Source organism: Notechis scutatus, chromosome 6 (assembly GCF_049901735.1).
Source record: "Notechis scutatus isolate UNSWTSFEM ecotype Mainland chromosome 6, rNotScu1.2, whole genome shotgun sequence".
In the NCBI taxonomy this organism is placed as follows: Eukaryota; Metazoa; Chordata; class Lepidosauria; order Squamata; family Elapidae; genus Notechis; species Notechis scutatus.
Window position 1 is genome coordinate 14875974 of NC_142014.1, and position 21467 is coordinate 14897440.

General features: G+C 35.5%; 1 protein-coding gene across 3 annotated transcripts; it reads left to right on the forward strand.

Annotated features, from left to right (window-relative positions):
- Positions 1-311: 311 nt before the first annotated feature.
- On the forward strand, positions 312-17711 carry MLC1 (modulator of VRAC current 1). 3 transcript variants are annotated; one of them, XM_087969425.1, is made up of 12 exons: positions 312-434; positions 1206-1386; positions 4224-4313; positions 5674-5727; positions 5820-5921; positions 7248-7349; positions 9024-9095; positions 9183-9299; positions 13099-13155; positions 14355-14477; positions 15834-15998; positions 17150-17711. In XM_087969425.1, exons 2-12 carry the CDS (start codon positions 1210-1212, stop codon positions 17222-17224), a joined length of 1134 nt encoding a protein of 377 aa, XP_087825551.1. In that variant the 5' UTR covers positions 312-434; positions 1206-1209; the 3' UTR covers positions 17225-17711. The 3 variants fall into 3 exon arrangements, with proteins under 3 accessions (XP_087825551.1, XP_087825552.1, XP_026524791.1); XM_026669006.2 differs by having other exon boundaries at positions 315-434; positions 15831-15998; XM_087969426.1 differs by lacking the exon at positions 7248-7349 and having other exon boundaries at positions 313-434; positions 15831-15998.
- The last annotated feature ends 3756 nt before the right edge of the window (positions 17712-21467 follow it).

Here is a 21467-nt window from a genome sequence, read left to right on the forward strand (position 1 = left end):
AAATCCATTAGCTACAGTAATGTCTTACGATTGAAGTTATAATTTCTCAGTATCATAACATGAATATGATTAAATAATCATACTGTTTAATATATGTTATGTTGCATATTATATGTTTTGCTTCTCAGCAGCATGGAACTTTATCTTGAAGTTCTTCTTGAAACTATGATAGAAAAACCTTGTGAAAATATGGTGTAGTAGTTTTGTAGTGTGTTCTCTTCATTAACATTCTGTTGGCATTTTTATGTTCCCTTGCCTGAGTTTTTTTGCTGTGCTTTTGTTCTTGTATGAATAGATCCTGTTGAAAGCCAAAGTGGAGGAGAAAATTTTTCAAAGGGTGCATGAATCATTACACAGTGAGACTACAACAAAGTATCCAGACAGCTCTACTCACCAAACTGTTCAAAGTTGACTATTAAACTTTTCAGTTTAAGGTATGTATGGCTTTTTTAAAGGGCTGATATATGCATAGATAAGTTATAGTAATCAGTCTGTGCTGTAAATAATGTAATAATTTAACTGGGTACCATTGATTAGTTGCATAGATAGAAGAAAGTTGTCACACAATAATTACAACTGAAATGTCAGGTTCAGTAAAGATCTTTTGCCATTTTTCTAGTACTTTCTGATTTTCATACCCAAATAAAACTTAAGAAACAGTATATAAATCAGTAGTTATTGTTTATGGTAAAATTAATCTTTATTAAGAAATTGTGCACATACATTGAAATTTATTCAAACCTAATTAATAAGATATATTCCAACTGTTAGAGACTACTTTTTAGTTTCACAGTGTAATATTTTGTAAGGTATTGTGGAAACTGTTAAGTACTTTATCAGGATAGTCAATTAAAACTAGAAACAAAAAAAATATTACATAATTTATTCCTTAGGCCAAAATAAATTGATGTGGAACTTAAATCTTAACACTTATATAGGGCTAAAATTTACCATCTGTGAAATAAATCTGGGCTGAGAGGTTAATATCTTGAGCATTTCTATGCAATGAAATGTGTGAGGTAATATGTATGTTAAGAGTTTGTAATATTACATAATAAAACTGAAAATACTGAAAGAAGCAGGGATCTTTGTCATTATTATTATTATTAGATTTTTATTTCACCTTTAAAAAATACATATTTCTGTCAACTCAAGGCATAGTTTGAAAAATAAATGAAAATGGATATTTTGTTATCTCTTTAAAGCATTATGACAAAGGAAGAATCTTATAGGGAAGAGTTTAGTTATGACAGGATGCCAACTTTGGAACGTGGAAAAAAACAAAATGGAAGTTATGTTCCAGATATTCCTAGCAATCTTCAGCTCTCCAAAAAAAATCATCCTTGTTTTTTTTATAAAACATGGATTTATTCATTGCTGATGGGGGTAAGTACAATAAGTTGTTCAGATCTATCTTAGTCTAACTAGTTACTGCTTTCGTGTACATGGAAAACAAACATTATTACATTATCATCTACTCGGTTATACACAGATTAGGGCTATGTGCAGTCCTTCACTTAAAATAAACAGTTTTCAAAAAGGATGATTGCAACTCCTAGTAAAAGCAGAGAGTTCCTTGTCTGTTGACTAAAAGGGAAAAAAGCATCAAAAAGAAAAAAGTATGTCTGAATACAGGGGTTCCTTTTAGCACTCGTTACACCCTTTTTGTATTCTTTCATGTGGCATTACCTTCAAAGAAAGTAATAGGCAAAAGTTTGCTTTCAGCATGTCAATGCAATTTGGAAATATAGAGTGCAGTTTTATCAGAGGGCAGTGCTGCCTATGAATTATTTCCATGATGAGACATTAAAATAAACATAAAAAAATGTAATTGCAACACAAATGCAATTAGGCTGATCAAGTTCTAATCACAGTATTCATTCTCACAGTTCTCCCCCACCAAGAAAATGGGTGGCCCTTATTATCCACAGTTCTACTACCCATGGCTGCACCTTTCACTGACTAATAAAAATAGACAATACTTATGATCTATGCTGATGGATTAGTTTGGGTGTGTGGTTTCAAGATTCTTGAAATCCTGTGGTTTCAGGATTCTTGGAGTCTTAATATATTTTATGCATGCAGGGAATAGCATCTGTATGCTATTAAATCTCAAGTTTATTTGTGTTTTTGTTATGTTTGATTATTAGGCTAGAGCAGAACCCATGTCAATAACAAGGAACACTATTTCTAGATAAAAGATAAAGATAAGAGTTTTCTTTAATATAGATGAGAATTTCTTGCTCTGTATATTCAATAATAGCATAAGTCGATTTGTGAATCTCGTGATGATGTTTTATGGTAAGCCTGGGATTGTTTTGAGGGGTTGAGCTTCTTCTGCTAGAGTGCTTGCTGCATTCAGTGATCAGTGATATTTTCAGAAGAGACAACAACGTTTTTCCCCCCTTACTCCTTTTTTTGCTTGTTTTTAAAGTTAGAAATAGGAACGGAAGAAGAGTACTCCCAATCTCAGAAATGGGAATGGAAAACAATATTCCCCCATTTTTAACTTTCTCTAAAGCCCCCAAATTCTTTTTTATGTGAATGATTTCATATTTTGGTGGTAGAGATTTAAAAACAGGAATGGGAACAATTTCCATAGCTACTTCCATTCCCACACTTAAACCGATGATGATGAATTAAACTTGTATGCTATCCAGCCGTCAATGATTCTGGGCAGCTCACAACAATCGAACAAATAAATTATATTAAAATCAATTAAAAATAAAAGATAAAAGACGGCAAGCAGAATGAAGCGAAGGGTCTCCTTTGTTCCAGCATCTTCCTGGCTCTTCTAAACAAAAGCAGAGTGGGGGGTCATCTGGACCTTGGGAGATCAGAACATGCTGGTGATGATGACAACTACAACTAAGTTTGTGGGGAAAACAGAGCAATGGGGGAAGGGAATGAAAAATTGCAGCCTTATTTTGGGAGATTTAGGTTCCAAATGTCAATGAAGTGAATTTGGAGTGCTAGTGGGCTGCACTAGAATGTTGGAAGGTACATTAACAGGAGTTGCATAGTTAAAAATGCTATATAGAGAGGGGAAATATTGTTACTGTGAATCTTTATTTATTTATTTATTTATTTGATTTGTCAATTGTTTACAAGATAATAAGTACAAGTGTATACATAGTTGTGAATATATGAAATGGGTACATATAAGAAAAATAAAAGAATAAGAGAAACAATAGGACAGGGACGGTAGGCACGTTGGTGCGCTTATGCACGCCCCTACAGACCTCTTAGGAAAGGGTGAGGTCAATAGTAGACAGTCTAAGGTTAAAGTTTTTGGGGTTTGGGGAAGAGACTACAGAGTCGGGTAGAGTATTCCAGACATTGACCAATCTATTGCTGAAGTCGTATTTCCTGCAATCAAGTTTGGTGCGGTTTACTTTGAGTTTGTATCTGTTGTGTGCTCTTGTGTTGTTATGGTTAAAGCTGAAGTATTCATTGACAGGTAGGACATTGCAATGTATGATTTTATATACCATGTTTAAGTCGGACCGAAGACGGCGTAATTCGAGGTTTTCTAGTTTTAGAATTTCGAGTCTGGTGGCGTAAGGTGAACACTGCCTTGGGAACACCACTATTGACAGGTACTGGATTTGATAGGGCGTTCCCAATTTTGACCATTTGTTGTCTGTTTGACAGGAATGCTTCTATCCAGTTATTCAGTTGTCCAGAGATACCATAAGATTTTATTTTTAGGAGTAGTTTGTCGTGTACCACTGAATCAAAGGCTTTGCAGAAGTCTATGTAGATTGCGTCTATTGCTTTGCCCTGGTCGTTTTTGATCTGTATCACATTCTCAGTGTAAATGTCTATGGAGATTCTCAATCATCCAGGTCATAGTTGTCCCAAAGATGCTGCTCAAAAGGCAACTGGTCTTTCTTGGTTTTTTTTTCTGTCTTTCTTTAAAACATTTTGCTTCTCATCCAAGAAGTTTCTTCAAGAACTGAAGAAGAACTGAAGTTCTGAAGAACTGAAGAGTGCAGTTCTTGGATGAGAAGTGAACCATTTTCAAGGGAAAAAAACAAAGTCCAGTTGCCTTTTGAAAAACATATTTGGGACATTCTCAGTGTATTTCTTCATATGTATTCTTTCTTAGTGAAATATGAATACATTTACATTGCTGCCAGATATTTTCTCAAATGTACATAGTTGCTTAGTTCTATGATTATATTAATCAATATATTGCTTGTCATATTTTTATATTTCAGACTTGTATTCTTGTTACCTCTGGATTTTCCCTTTACTTGGGGAATGTTTTTCCATCTGAAATGGATTATTTGCGCTGTGCAGCAGGTTCAGTAAGCATTCTGCAGCATTGCTGTGGCTCCATGGAAATGTGAATTAGAATTGCAATTTAATTACTTAATGTTCATTAAACTTTACACACGTATGTCCAAAACTCTGTATTGAACATTATAATGGCAACCTGAACATGTATATCTTTTTTAGCTTCCTAGCTATTGATCATCAATAAATTATTTACCATAAAATTACTGCATTTTTACCAAGTAAATACATTTTTCACCCAAGCAGATATAGAGTAATCCACAATAAAAATTGAATTATTTTATATATGCATTTTAATTGAAATAAGTCCTGCAATTGAAATGCTATTATTAGCAATTTCAGAAAAAAAATCAGATTGTTTTCCCCAATTCATATAAATGTTCTCTGATTTCACAAGAAATTAGAGGTGGTAGAGCCGGTGTTTGTTCTAGTTGTACAGTGGAATATTGCTGAGTATATTTTGTTGGATGAGAACTTAATGGGAGTGAAGTTTTACCTTCAGCTGTTTTTGAGCTAAGAAGAAGGGTTTTTGACTTTTTGCTATAGCCCAGGAACCATTCACTCTAGGTTGGAATTATACATGTATTAATGACAGGCCTCATCTACAGTATATTCTTTTCATAGAATACCTATAAGAACTGCAAACTTTCCATTGAAGTTAAAGATTGTTTTTTTTTTGTATTTTCTTGGTATCATTACATGGATTCTTGCAGCTCAGATAATTAACATATGCACACACATACACCTATGTGTGTGTATGTTTACCAGTAGTCTCTTTAAATCATCACATAATACATAAAATCTCAGCAGGTGGCAGCACTTTCCTAAAGTTGTCAGGGTAAGCAGAGTCAGTCCTGTTTATGACTGCTTTGGAAGACCACCAGAGAATCCTCAGGTCACAAGCTGGACCGGATGTTGAAAAATATCCTGGAGTACAACATTCCAAGGTTATGTCCATGTAGCCTCTAGGGCAGGGCTGTCAAACTCCTGGACCACGGGCCGGATGCGTCACATGCTGGCCATGCCCCTGCCTGGTTTAGCGAAGGGGAAAAAAGTCCCGGCCGTGACAATGTGAGTTTGACACCCTACTCTAAGAGATGCGTTTGTCTTGAGGGTGTCTTTATTCTTAAGGTGCAAAAGTCCACAAGAACATCTAAATTATATTTTTTTATTCAAAACTTTTTGTTAAAACAGCCTTACATAATTTTTAAAGATGGTATCTTATTTTATTATTGTCCCCACCCAACTTAAATGAGTGATTCAAGATTTCAGCAGTTGAAATAGAACTTGATTTTTCTATCATATTAAGTAGCACACTAACATGAAAAATATATTATTTTTTAAGTTGTTTTCTTAATGTTTTTGGTCTAGTGTATTCCCTCAGCAGCAGTGGCTTTTGCTATAGCCAGAAACAAAGCTAATGTGGTAAGTTCTTTAAGTTTAGAAGGTTGAGTAACCCATTATTTATGTATTATTTTAATTAAATAAGAAATGTAATATTTTTGCCATTTTTACAGATACCTGATTTTCAGTTTCTATTTGTTTCAACATTTGCGATTACAACAACATGTTTAGTTTGGTTTGGATGCAAGCTTGTCTTAACGCCTACAGCAATAAATGTAAGTTACAAACGACAAATATGGAACATTTGAACAAATCAATTAAGTGTATCAAAAGATTTGCTGTGCATTTTGTGATAATTAGATAAAGGCTAGATAAAATATAATTGTTGCATCCACTTGTATGTTTCATTAAAATTAGTTGAAGTTAGCATGCTCATAAGCATTTTTATATACATTTCAATTGTATTGAAGCATGACTAATTTTCTAAGCCAGACTTTCTGCTCAATATCTGATTTCTTTGCCAAGTATAAACTTTTATTATTTTACTTGCAGATGAGTTAATGGGCTGGGGTTGTTTTACTACAAATTATTATTTGTATTTGAGGGCCAGTGAAGAAAGATGGTCCATAACATTATGTGTGGTCCAGCTCATTAGAGGTTTTGCTGATAGTTTTGCAAATTATGGGTTGATATTAAGACCTTCCTTTTTCTCCTCTGCTGGTTCCAAGAGACTATTTTAAATCAACCTGCCTAACAAAAGCAGACTTGAGTCCTTGGGACATTCTTTGGAAAGTCTCTGTTCATTAGGCTTGAAAGTGCCTGGAGTCATTTAAAATAATGTATTTAGTTTAAACCCAATATCTAACCCTACAAGTTTATGGATTCTCCTCTAATGGCCATGTGCCATCATCTTACCTCTCTTCAATTCAAATTCTGAAGGTGTTTTAGACTTCCACTTTGGCCAGGTTGGATGCACTAGATGCACAGAACTCTGTAGTTCTCTGGGGATGGTATAAAAAAGACCTCCTTTTTTTACACCTTTTTGCTTATGTCCCTGAGGAGATAGATGTCTTCCCGGAATCCTTAAGCCATGTGCTCTTTTATTGCTTTCTCTATAAAGATTCAAGGAAGATATATTTTTTATCCCATTTTAAAAGTTGACTTTGGTAGAGAGCACAATATCTGTCTGATACATACTCCAGAAATCTAAATTCTGCCATCCAACTGGTTTTTAGGAAAGGCATTAAAACTTGGCTATTCCTTGGGGACAGAGATATTGAAATGTCTCACCCCGCTGCCCCCAGCTTTGGAATACGGTATTTATCTAATGTAATTAATATTACTGGTGTTCACATATGTAGATATACTTCTGATTTTTTAAATTGTAATTTTGTTATTCTTTTAATCTAAATTATAGATGATGGATATATGTGCCGCTCCAAGTTGTCAGGAGCTGGAGCAATGTATAAGTAAATAAACAGATAAATAGCATAATACTTTTGAAAACAGCCAGATTCCTTCATTATGCTAAAACATATACAACAATAATTTTATCAATACACTTACATTAATATAAATTATTTAAAATATTTTACTGACAGATAAATTTCAACCTGATTCTCCTGATTCTGCTTGAGGTTTTCATGGCAACTACTGTAATAATATCTGCTAGATCTAATGAGGAATGCTGCAGAAAGAAAAGAGTAAGGCTGACTTTTACCATGTATGTATGTATGTATGTATGTATGTATGTATGTATGTATGTATGTATTTTGCACGCTACCTATCTAGCCTGAGGCAACTCTGCCTTATTTCCACATATATTGTATACCCCTTTTTTCAAATAAGAATAATTTGTTGATTTGTATATAGTGATTTGGAGAATATATTCCCTCTTAATTAAAAATATATATAGTCAATATAATGTTCGGTCTATGCTATTGGAACTTGTTCTTTGAGTCACAGTTTCTTTAAAATATAACTTATAGAAATGTATGATACTCATTTTCTCTAATTTCTATATTTTATATGTGCATTATACTTTTGTGTACAACCATGTGACTGACCTTAAGATCCGAAGCTTGCTTCTCTCTTTTGAAATAATGCATTTTTCTTAAATGTTAAGTCCACAACCATATTGCAATTTTACAAGAAACATCCAATCTTAATCATTTTGTTGTGTATGCATTTGTTTGTGTATTTCAAACCTCACATGAAACATCTGTAGTTATGCTAACATATATAGATATATAACTTAATGTCAGTGCATTCTGAAAATATTATAAATTATCTTTATTTTGCTCATAATTATGCATTAGAATAAAGTCACATTTTTAATAATACCTTCTACTTAACCAATCAAGAGTGAATCCAGAGGTGCCTTACGTGAGGCAGAACACTTATTCTGCAAGGGAAAAAATAAAAAACTTCAGCCCAAAGCATTGAGAAATCTTTTACAAAATGTATCAGTATACATTTTTTAACCAAATCGGCTAACATGTTTATGAATGTTACATACAATGGCTTGCAATACTTAAAGTATATGTTCACATTAAAACATTCTTCCTTCACTGTTTAGCCAAATGAGCTCTTAAGGTGTCATATAGCAATCTTTATTATAACAATAGCTACTTGAGATTTACAATTTTAAAACAGGTAGAGGAAGAGAAAGGAAAGGGCAGGGAAAGAAGGTCAGACATCTTTTGAAAACAAAAATCTTATTTAATCTCTGTTCAGCAGAAAAGAACAGTTCAGCTTTCTGGAATGGCTGCCAATTGAGCAATATAAGGTAGCTATGAAACAGCTTCTGCTGCGCAATGATTTGGGATAGTTGCTATCAGATGAGAGGGGGGAGGGCAACATAAAGTTATAAAAGCCAATTCCATAGTGTTCCTCTAGGTTTTGTGAAACAGTTTTTTTGAACAATCTACTGCAACAATTTATTAGGTTCATTTCTGAATATCCAGTTCTGTGTCTTAATTTTGTCCCACATATTTTTTTTTCAAGACTGTGATTTCAGACTCTGAATAGACATCTAATCTTAAAGAAATGACTAAAAACATAAACATACAGACTAAAAACATTTTTCATAAAAAACATACAGTTCTGATTTGAACATTCATCGGAGCCTTCTGAAGACTATAGGTGCAATTTTTATTTATGTATTGATGATGAAGATGAAGAATGGATCGTGTTCCTATTTACCACAAAACATGAATATGCACAATGCCATGATTTTAAACATAATCCTCTTTTTTCAATATATGCATATTATATGGTAAAACCTTAACATTATAATTCTGTCAATAGCTTCAGTAGATTGATTGTTAATGTTTGATATTGTTGATTTCTTATTTTGATCATCTTTTCCCTTTTAGACAGTTATTTATGATACTACTAGCACATTGAATAATATCAATTTCCCAGTACGGATTCTAAAATCTTATTCGGTAAGGAAATTGTATTATCTTTCTGAAGCAAACTTCTAGGACTTTGTTACTATAATCAATTTCCAATCATATATATTTTTTTTTAAGGTAGTAGAAGTAATTGTTGGAATTTCTGCAGTGTTTGGAGGAATAATTGCCTTGAATATGGATGTGCTAATTTCTGGCCCGTACCTTTCGGTCACTTTTTTTTGGATCTTAGTTGCTGTAAGTAGCACTCAATTGAATATAGCTTAGTTTTATTTTCATTGCAAACTATTATTAACAACAAACAGTTACTATCATATTCTTTTATACTATCTATAAACTACCTTTAATATTTTCCAATAATTTGTCTTTACAAATATAATTGGAGTATCCCAGTGTATCTCAGTATCCCAATCAAAAGGGATCCTTACCTTTTGTAGGTAGTTTCTATCTATTTTCGATTTACTTGAAACTCTTGTCGCAGGTAAGCAGTGTGGGGTGCTTCAGCCGGTGATGGAGACCCTGGGAAGTTGGCTCAGGAACTGAAAATCTTCCACTCCAAAATTCAGGCAGGCTTTTCAGCCTTTGAGCAAAGACACAAACGTGTGGCCTGCACTGGGCCTTCCACCACCACCCTGTCCCACCTGCCCGAGGCAATCCACATTCTTTACCTTACTGCCTTGCCATGCTTGGATTTTGGTTCCCTCTGTCTCTGGGGGCTGACTGAAAGAGATGCCTTCCAAAAAAGTTAAACTTCCTTTCCTGCATTCATGCTTGGAAGAGAACTCCTTTGGTGGAATGCAGGAATGTAGTGCAGAACTTTAATATTTGAGTTCTGTACTGTTAGATCTGAGGTGGATCGGGTCGAGTGAGACGCGAGACCATTCTGTGATTTCAGCTCTTTATTTGCAATAAGAACAGTCTGAAGAATACAAGCCGCGCAGCCCTTCATATAGGGCTGGCTCGCGGCTCGACGGCCAATGGCAGCGCTTTGAATCTCCCGCGATTGGCACAGCCAATCGCGGTAGCTTAGCGCTCCAATCACGGCCGGGGTGTCGACCAATCAGGTCGTTGTCTGTCGGGACCAATCGGTTTGAGGGTTTGAGTATGCTAATACAGCACACCTCCCCTCTTGGTTTCGCGTCTGTCGGTTGCAAGGCCGTGACGTAGTCGCGCAGGTAGGCGGGTCTCCGTACCTGTCTCGTTGACTTGCGCAGATCAGTTCTTGTTTGGTTGTCGACCGGTTCGGAGGCCTTCTCTGTTGCTCTGGTTCCCAGGGATGGAACCGCCTGGAAGGTCAGGCTGGGCCTTTCTTGGTAGCTCCTTCCCGGTCTACCCGGGCTGGTTGAGTTTCTGTCTTGGCTGTTCCTGCGGGAGCTTTCCGGGCTGGTTGTGCTGGCCCGGCTGCTCCTTCCTGGTGACGTTTCTGGGGTTGCTTGTTCGGTGGGACCCTCGTTTGCTGGTGAGTAGGACTGGTTTATTTGTGGGTTTTTTGTTCCGGGTGGGGTTTGTTCGGCTTGCGCTAGGGCTAGGGATTCCCTTTTTCTTTAACGCTTCCGTCCCCCCTTCTAGTTTCTTGGTAGCTTGTATGGTTGTTATCTATTCTGGACCTTAGCTGGTTAATGTGCCGTTTCCAGTGTTTCCGTGGGTTGTTTCTAGCCGGTATGATAGGGGCCCGGTTATTTGGGTGATCGTTGCTGGTATCCATAGTGGTTCCCCGACAGGTTTTTTGCGTATACGGCATCCCCTATGTTAAATTGTCTGTGTTTGCTGGAGGAGCCCGGGGTTTGTCGGGGGTGTATGTGGGGTGCATTCTATCTAGCGTTGATCGTAGTTTCCTGCCCATCATTAGTTCTGCCGGGCTTCTGTTTGTGGTGGCGCTCGGCGTGATGTGTTGGATGAAGAGCAGTTTATTGATTTTGTCCTGTATATTGGTTGTTTCTATTTTCTGAATGGCCTTTTTGTGTATTGTACCATGCGTTCCGCTCGTCCGTTCGCGCCGGGTTTGCCGGCGCGGTTAGTGCATGGCGTATGCCCAGGCCTGCCAGAAATTGTTCAAACGCTAGTGCGGTGAACTGGGGCCCGTTGTCCGACACTATTACGTCTGGCAGGCCGTGTGTGGCAAAGAGTTTGCCCAGTTTTCTTATTACTGCCTCTGTCGTGGTTGATTTCATGGTGCTTACCTCCAACCAGTTGGAGTAAGCATCCACTGTGATGAGATACATATGCCCTTTGGTTGGCCCCGAAGTCTATGTGAATCCGAGACCACGGTCCTCTTGGTGTTTCTCATTCATGTATTGGGGCGGCGGGAGGACTGGGTCTGGACTCTTGGCATTGATTGCATTTGGCTACCCAGGTTTCAATCTGTTTGTCCATGCCTGGCCACCATACATAGCTTCTGGCCAGGCTTTTCATCTTGACCATCCCTGGGTGCCCCTCATGCAGCATTCCCAATACCCTTTCTTGCAATGTTTCCGGAATTACCACTCTGTCCCCCAAAGTATACAGCCCTTTCGGTAAAAAGTTCGGTTTGTCTGTTTCTGAAGGGTCTGAATAATTCGTCCTTGTCCCCTTCCGGCCATCCTTTTCCAACCCAGCTTAGGACTCGCGCCAGCCGCTTGTCTTTATTTGTTTCTCTGGCAATGTCTGGCGCGGTCACTAGTGGGTTGGGCATTGTCTCTATTTGGAATACCTCCGTCGTGGGAGCCGGGTCGTCTTCGAGGTCGGGCAAGGGTGAACGGCTCAGGCGTCTGCGCGGGTGATGTCCTTCCCGGTCGGGTGAATCAGCTGGTAGTTGTATGCTGACAGGAACTCAGACCACCTTGTCATTCTTGGTGATAGAATGTTCGGTGTGGCCTTATTTCCTGCCAGGATCCCTAGCAACGGCTTGTGGTCCGTAATGATTGTAAAAGTCCTACCGTAAAGGTATTCGTGGAATTTCTTGACGCCGGCGATGACTGCTAGTGCCTCCTTGTCGAGCTGGCTGTAGTTCCGCTCTGTCACGTGCTGGGTGGTCTCTTTGTCTCACGATCCCACCCTCGTCGCCAGTGTTAGATCTGAGGTGGATCGGGTCGAGTGAGACGCGAGACCATTCTGTGATTTCAGCTCTTTATTTGCAATAAGAACAGTCTGAAGAATACAAGCCGCGGCAGCCCTTCATATAGGGCTGACTCGCGGCTCGACGGGTTAATGGCAGCGCTTTGAATCTCCCGCGATCGGCACAGCCAATCGCGGTAGCTTCTTAGCGCTCCAATCACGGCCGGGTGTCGACCAATCAGGTCGTTGTCCGTCGGGACCAATCGGTTTCGAGGGTTTGGAGTATGCTAATACAGCACATGTACCTCACCAAAGGAGTTGAGCTCTCCTGTATATGCAGAAGGGAACTCACTTGGCAGGATGGACAAATGGAGGTTGTTTCTGTAGCCTGTCAAAAGAATTTGGCTCCCCTTAGTAGGCAGTTCTATTAGCCAGTCTCCAGAGATGAGAGGGAGTCCTCTTGGCAAATGGCAGCCGGTTGCAATATTCTCTGCAGTCTTCCCTATTGACTTTCTGGGGGAAAAGCCAGTAGAGAAGACTTCAAATATGATCACATGATCATGGGGCACTTGATAACTGGCCGTACGTTTGAACAAGTTATCAAATGCCCAGGTTGCAATCACATGGTCGGGGTGGTGATGCAGTCATCTATTCCAAGGCCATGGGAATTCAAAAGCATCAAAAGATCGGTCATAAGTTGAAAACTATCTGTGGTCAATTGAAACTTAAGATTTTAAGAATGGATGATGCTTCATTTGCATAGAGGTCAATCTATTGTTGAAAGTGGCTTCAGTCTTCATATATAATAAAGATTCGTTCTTAGTTCATCCCAGGTCAAGAGTAGAAAAGTTTCAACTAGGCATGATCTTTTCTTCCCTGAGCTGTTTGGGTACAAAAATCAAAGTTATGGATGTACATCACAAAAGGATCTGCCATTCTCTTGAAATATAGCTGTCAAGATTTTTTATACTCTGCATTTACTCATGTTTATTTTTTTTGTCAGTGTTTTCCCAGTGCTATTGCAAGTCATGTTGCTGCTGAATATCCAAGCAAATGTTTGGTGAGTACATTGTTAAAATAATTAAATGGTAACAGATGACAGCTTCTAAATCCTTTAAACGAAAAACTGTATTAGTTTTGTGGTTTTTATCTCAAATGTATTTTCTGTTTTCATACAATGCCCAACCGGGAAACACTTTTATTTGGGAGATATATCATAAGATGCATATCGATCCAATAAAGGTGTTGCTGTACTGTTTGAGATCTTCCTTTTCATTGAGCAAAAAGTTACCTTTTAAATTTATTTCATAAAATTTATGAAGATAACTAAATGATCCATTATTGGGGCCATATGGAAAGTGATCTCACAAGAATTGCTGGAAAAAAATGGCTGAGCAGGATTTTATATAATTAAACAATGTGTTCGTACAAATATGATTAGTGGGACAAGATGGTTTAATTTTTTCATCTTCAAATATTTCAGTCTCCATTTCTTGTAACTATTTAAAATCTTAATACTTGCTTCAGTTGTTTCTTATTCAATGGACAGTTTCAGACTTCATTATTTTTATTTTCAATCTGTTCTTTTGTGTGGCTTCATTGTTATATTATTAGTTATGCATCTCTTCTATAATTTATATTATCATAAAGGCTAACAGGAAATTGTAAAAAAAAATCAAAATAACAGTTGCAACAGCCTCATTGAAGCCCTGCTCTTTTGAATATTTATGCAATGTAGATGCATGTACATAAGGAATGGGATTTTGATTGGGCTGCCTTGAATGCTAATTTGACTTGTTTTATTCCCCCCCCCTTTTCCCTGACATCATTGACATATTAACAACAGGAAAACTTTAAATAATTTAATAGCATATGCAAAACAGCATTCATTGCATGCCCAGATATGTACAGACTTGCAAGCTAAGTGAAATTCTAGTCCAGTCATAATGTATATTATTGTACTTCCTTGTCATTCACTGAATGATTGCTGTCAGAATGTCAGATGAGCTTACTACTAAGTCCTAACTTCTGTTTTATGCCAATTTTTGTTTTGATATTTAATAGGTTTGAATATACATTTTAATATAATATCTGAAATATTCATCTGTTGATTTTTAATATTCATTTATCATTTTTGTATTAATATACTTAATTAAAATATTTGTGTAAATAAAAATCATAGTATAACACCTCTGATGACATATAAGAAGGCACACATTCTTTGCAACTGTATATTTCACCATTTTATCTTTAATTTAGGTGGAAGTTCTTATTGCCATAAGCAGTGTTACATCACCCTTGTTATTCACAGCTTCAGGATACTTGTCTTTCAGTGTAATGCGCATTGTGGACATGATCAAAAACTATCCACCAACAATTCAAGTATGTTTTATTTTTTTAGTTATTAATGCATAATAAATCCATGAATATTATGTATAGGTCATAATTTCTGATTTCTAATGAAATAAGTTCTATATTTATTAAAACAAATGTAATTTTAGAGCATTTTGGAACAGAAGTAGCAATTCACAGAACATGGTATATTACAAGGATTTTGGAGATTACAGTTAGAAACTGTGAGTTAGAAGCTAAAGGGACAGAAAAATCAAAAACGAAAGTTGAAAACTTATTTATATTAACTAGAAAATAATTGGCTGCAGGCTTACCAATTAATACAGAATTTTAGAGAAACTGATGGAGACCCAGTCAAGACTAGTGAACATGCAATTTATTGTTTTTGTAACATTTTAGAGATATTTATCAGTTGATTGAGATCAATTTACGTATCAACAGGGAAAATATTTGCTCGCATATTTGCATATTGCCAAAGACATTCATTTCAGGAAAGAATTTCAATCACTCACAAGTTTCTTCTTGCCAGCTGTGGTAACGTGCTAGTATTTCTAATCACAGATGTCCAATGTAAATGTTTTAGACATAAGAAACAAATGAGGAAAATGTATTCATAATTTTAAAATATGTTACTATATGAAACCTACTGCACCAAAGCTCATTTATATGGGTTTTAATGACCCTGTTAAAAAGAACAAATTGACTCTTAGTTGTCTTTCTTGGATTAAATGTACTGTGTTGCAGAATTTAGAATTCTGTAAGCAAATAAAGATAAGCCACTACTTTTATTTTCTACAGGAAATAAACTCTTCTTTTGTTTACAAAGACAAACTAAAGGACAATCTAAATGTTCAATTTAACATGTAACAGCTCAACAGCTTTTATATGTATATGCGTGTGTGTGTGTTTATAGTATATAAATATCGAGTGTGTTTCATCTTAATAAAACTCTTGCTAAGAAACAATAACAAAATATATCAAACTAGCCTTCAGAAACATGAACATTCTTAATTGTGCAACTTGAAAAATGAATGAATGATCTTTGAATCTCAATTGCCTTGTATAGAACTGTTACAGCCTAGAACACCCCTATAGAGCCAGTTTGATGTAGTCATTAAAGTTTCAGGCTAAAAACTTGGAGACTGTACATTTTAGAATTGCCTTAAGCACATTACTCTCTCTCAATCTTAGGAATCAGACAAGGACAAACCACTTTCAAAAATATAATTAAAAAACTGCAGGGACTAGTCCAGATAGTCACCAAGAATCTCAAAGGCACTAATCAATCAACCAAAATGCCTCAGCAAACATATGATTTTGAGATAGAAAAGTACATAATGTTTAAGATAATTAAAACTTGTTTTGTATATCTGTTACTTTTAGCAGTCTTACGATGTGCTACTCTTGCTTCTAATGCTGATGCTATTAGTTCAAGCTTTTCTGACAACTGGGACAGTCATACTCTGTGTAAATTTTAAAGGAAAAATGAAAATGCATGATGCATTATGGGCAGTACCACTCACAAATAAACAAGAATACGAAACAACAGAGGTGAGCAATATTTACAGATTAAATTTCATAACAGAACATTGTTAATAATTTAAATCTTATTGTTCCCCAAATTGTTGAATGTTGGTATCTACGTAGAACTTATCATAATTATTCATTAAAATATGCATAATATTTTACATCTACAATTCTTTTTACATGCATGTGTCTATATCTAGCAGAAGTAAAATCAACGTCATGTGTTTCATAGATCAATCCCAAATTTTAGTTTACTTAAGGCAGCACCCCACCCCACCCCACCCCACCCCCCGCAGTATATAGCTATGAACTTGATATTCATCCCTTGATATTGTTGTTGGTCTATTTCAGGGGTTCGTACCCTTAAGTCAATAAATCCCTTGGAGGTCCATGGGTTGATTTTAGAGGGCCCATAAACATTATTTTCATAATTATTTTATGCATTTAATTTCCTTCTTCTGAGAAGGCATTCATAGGTTCCACCAGACTCATAAAGTGGTCCATGGCACAAAGAGGTTAAGATCCCTACTATACTTCCCAATATACTTTGTTTTTCTGATATTGTCCAATTTTAAATCACTTGATTCTGAAATATTTTTTCTTGCTTAATTCATTTTTTGCAAATATCATATGCACTAAATGTTGTAGCCATTTTATTAGTATATATGGATTTTTTATGGATTATAAGAATACCTTAAATGTTACGTATAATTGTATCTAATGGCACTACATGCATTACAGTTAAAGAAATATATCTGTGCACCTATTGCCACATGTATTTATGAATCAAACAATATAAGTCAGACACTTAGATTTCTTCTGTATCTTTTTCATGTACCAGAAGGCTTGAAGCAGTACAAAGCAAAATATTTTAAAATACTCCTTAAATGCTATTTTGTAAATTGAATTGGCATCCTGAAATTTACTTCAGTTTGCCTCAGGAGGAAAGCTGACATTTGTACTTCAAAATTAGAGCAAGTAGAAGGAAAATAGTAGAAAAATTAAAATTCTCTTGCAGCCCTAATGAGGCAGATGAATTAGGGAAATATTATATTTATAATCATAGAAATATGTAATCAAATTTATCTAATTCATCAAATCATGATGCATTATTATTACAGATTCTTTTGCATTTTGTTCTGCATTCCATTCCTTGACATCTTTTTTTGTTTTAGGTCTCCAATAACAGCATGAAGGATTTTGATAAAGAGAAAGCTTGGAAAGCTGTTGTAGTGCAGATGGCTCAGTAATTTGCACTTGAGAAACTGAACCAGGGAGATTTTAGGGCTAATTAATCTTTGTTTACAAGAGCTGTGGTATTAGATGCAAAACAATTAATTTCATAGCAACTCCATTGTCCAGAATGGCTTGAAAATAATTCTTGCATCAAAATATTATCAATAAACAATAAAAGTAATAGATTGTTCTAATAGTACATTTATTCTAATAGTACATGTATTAGATTTAGCTCATATTAATTTCAGGACTTTATTTACAAACTCTGATTTTAAACAGTACCATTGTTAATTAAATATTTTGACCACATGTACAGTTAATGCAAGTAACTATGAATTAGTTTTGTTATTGCAAGAAACTAATAGAATTGCTGGTATTTGGTTGATATAAAATTTATGCAAGTTTGTAACAAATACAGTTTATCCTTAATCTTTTGCTGATTATTTTTTTCCAAGTTGAATTTGTTTTTACTTTTGGATAAAATAAAAACCTTTATTACAAGTCGGTTCTAGTATTGGATTGATGTTGCTTTAAGTAAAATCACAGAGGTGTCACAATTTCTGATGTCACTTGCAGATCTGATCACAGGAATACATAATCCTGCATTCATAGATTATACAGAACCATAGTGTGGTTTTGACATAGCGTGATCTATTAAAAAGAAAATGAATAATCATGTTGGGTTAGGGCAGAAATCCAGAAGTCATGTGGTTATTGACTGCAGCTTAGTGTGATGAGTAAAAGAAGACGTATGTTTTTGATTTACTTTTGGGTTCAATCTACTATTTTGATAAATGCTGAAGAATGTAAGGCAGAATCAGCTAAAAGAAACCAGGATTTTTTAAAACAGTGACAATTTTGAAATATGACTTGATTCTACTTTAGCCAACAACCTTGATTTAAAAATTGCAGCCACAATTGTCAATGGGAATTGGGACTGTGGAGATGTAGCCATATTTTTAGATGAGCCATTTCCTTTTTATAGTTTCTAAAGTAGTAAGTAGTTTCTTCTTTCCCAGCCTGTTCATTTTGTATTACACAATTTTATGAGGGGCTTAAAACTGAAACAGCTTCAGTGTTCAGAGTTTTTAACCTTAATTATCCATTTCTGTACCAAATCCTATTTTTGATATGATGGTCTTACAGTAGTTCAGTAAATGGTACTAAAGTATGGTAGCTGGCTGTTACAAATGTGGCAAAAAAGCTAATGTTGATAGCTGGAAAATATCTGACCCTCCTGAGTGGTTTGGACAGTGTATTATAGTAATTTATTTAAAGTAACTCTGCAAAGAAATATTTTACTAAATAAAATCATTTAACTTTGACTCTTAAGCTTTAGATTCTTCTGATGGGAGCTTTAAAAATGCTTAAAAATAATTATGTATATCAGAAGAAGAGAATATGACATTAGTGTCATTAAATTATAATTGAACAGCAATTGAATAGGAAAGAGTTCAAGAACATTTAAAAAATGGATTATGTCCAAGAAAGAGATAAAGGAATGTGTCAACCAAATGTACGCTCTAGTTTCTTTCATGGCTTAGAAGTCACTTTTGAAAAAGATAAATTCCTGGATCTCAGTCATCCATACTCCAGTGATAAGTAATGTGAGATAAGACCTTAGAAGATTAAAAGTGTCAATTGGCAAAGGTGGCCCTTCTTTATATTATACTTTCAAATCACTGAAGACCTTTCTGATAATAATGAGAACTCTAAACTGTGCACAGAAATGAACTGGAAAGTATAGAATTTCAGTTAATTATATTATGCAAAAAGAGTAATGGTTCCTGATGGACTTTTTATTTTGTAATCATTAAAAATTACAGAAGATGCTGTGTCTATCTGATTTTTCTAAACAGTAGCAAAAATAGTAGTAACAATGGGTTCAAGTGTTCATATTGCAGCTTGCTGCTAGGTTTTATGTACTGTATATGTTCAAAAGAAAAAAAATGCCAAAAGCATCTGTAGTATCAAACTTGGTGTGGAGCTCAGAAGAATATGATTGAATAATATATACTGTGCAAAGTGTAAATCAATATATTTAAATTTTTGATGTTTATCAGTCATGAGTAAACTTAGACGAGGATATTCTTAAATATGGTCATAGACCTCTTAAATATTTAGTACTGTGCATGAATTTGATAATGAAAACCTGAATGTATACTAACAAAACAATAAACTAAATCAAAACATGTTCTGGTTTACCTTATCTTTTTTATTTTATGTTCTATCATAAATCTCTTACAGGAAATGAAAGAACCAAGTGTAGACATTTTACTCTTTTTTTGTATCAAATATTCCAAAAATATTTCTACGTGCTAATGAATTCATCTCTAATGCTGAATTAAAACTTTAAAAGAAGAATGAAGGTTTCTTAGAAATTCTGCTGCAGAAGACAAGTTTAATAATTAACATAAATAATACAACTCCAGTTACAATGATAACTGTAACTTGAAAGCTTCTGTAACAAAATCACAGTTCCTTAACAGGACATTGATAAAAAAAATTATCTAATGTGTAACATTTGATACTTGCAGTGTTTCAAAAACAATCTTAGAGTATTGCTATGGACTTACAAAGGAGTCAAGCCAAGGCTGATGATATGATGAAAAATGTTTAGATGTGTGCAATGTGGACAGTAAGCAACATGTGTTTGAAGTTGAGCTGATTCATACTTTGGTATCCTTATGTAATTGCTATTCTTTGGCCAGGGTTCTTAATACAAAACTGTCTAGCTAAATGCCTTGATTGCCACCGAAACTGATCTTAATAGCTAAAATAAATAACACAATCCAGAGTTTACCCCTTTCACAAATATGTTTGCTTGATGTACAAATCCCCTACCCACAATGCACAAGGTTGCCTGCCTACAAAGGTCACAATGGTAGTTAGGTAAGGAGCAATGCAACACTTTGTAAGGGGAGGGTTAAAGGAGAAATCTCAAGTGTCATCAAGTAGAGGAGTTCTGCTGTTTCCAGGAGGGTAAGACAAAACTGAAAGCGAATAGCCAGAATGCCAATCTAGTGGCCCTTTTGAAAGCAGAGTAAGTACTTGATAATCAAAGGAAGATGATGAAATGGAAAAGGAGGGTGGTGTCAAGCCCGAAATTGACATGTGTAGCCATTTTAGTTAGGCTTAGTATATATTCTTTTTCTTTCTCTGTGGCAGTCATGGGGGGAAGAGTTTTGGGCTTGCCACATTCCTAAGAGGGGAGGAGTGGAGATAGAGTTGTTTTGGCTAGGTAATTTTTCTTCCCGTGGGAAAATGAGCTGTCCGTGCTTAGGCCCCTAGAGGTGGAAATTTATGACATCAAGTAACGTTGAATTACTTTCTATTGGAGAATGTGACTTTGGGGGGTTGTTTCTAACTTTTAATATTGGGGGGTAATTCCGGGCTGTGTCAAATCTGGAATTACCATGGACTTTGCCAATTTGATGCTTTCCTAAATAAAAGAAATTGTCTTGGAAGAGGGACTTTGTTCTTTTCTTTTTAAATGGATTTCGTCACTTGGAAACCTGGCAGGTGGTTGACTACATATTCCTAGTATATGCATCAGAACCTTGTAAAAATGATTTAGGAGCTCAGGCGTTCCCAAACAACAAATTACACTTTGGGTTTTTTTATTCAATTCACATAAATAGTGTGGGTAAGCATAAACAGAATTTCCATTTGTTTCCAGTGATAATATGTAGTGATGATACATTTTGTCTGGAAGTAAACTAGAAAAGTTTGCCTCTTTGACAACCATGACAGACTGGTTTAAGGACTACAAGTAAAGTATATTTGATGAAAACCATATGTTTAGAATGTCACAGTTAAAACCATACATTTGGTAGTTGACAGGAAAGCTAAGGAAAAATTTAGCCATACTTAAAAAAGAAATATTTTTATATTTCATTTTCTTGAATAACTGCTGCTTATACCTTTTGGTAGAAATATACTGTAGAATTAAGGTTGTAATATTTCTCCATTGGCAGGACTGTGACAAAAGAGTGAAGCAACAATGACAGGATGAACCGGCTTCATGTAGAAAGAAAATCTAAAAGCGAAGAAACAAAACATGAAGGGGAAAATAGTTAGTGTTTACAAATTACAGTATTGGGTTTGTTTGTTTGTTTACTGGGGTTGTGGGAAAGGGAACATTAAAAGCAACATGGAGATGACTGGACATGATCCTTAAAAGATCATCCCCTTCAATTCCACACTCAAAGTCAGAAATCTGGTTTTAACTTCAGTGAGAAATAACTGATCTGTCTC

Excerpts from the sequence above, each read along its gene's own strand:
- MLC1 (XM_026669006.2), top strand. The coding sequence starts at position 1,210 with ATGACAAAGGAAGAATCTTATAGGGAAGAGTTTAGTTATGACAGGATG. Across the intron at positions 5,728-5,819 it reads CCAGAAACAAAGCTAATGTG|ATACCTGATTTTCAGTTTCT; the intron begins GTAAGTTCTTTA and ends CCATTTTTACAG. Across the intron at positions 15,999-17,149 it reads AAGAATACGAAACAACAGAG|GTCTCCAATAACAGCATGAA; the intron begins GTGAGCAATATT and ends TTTTTGTTTTAG.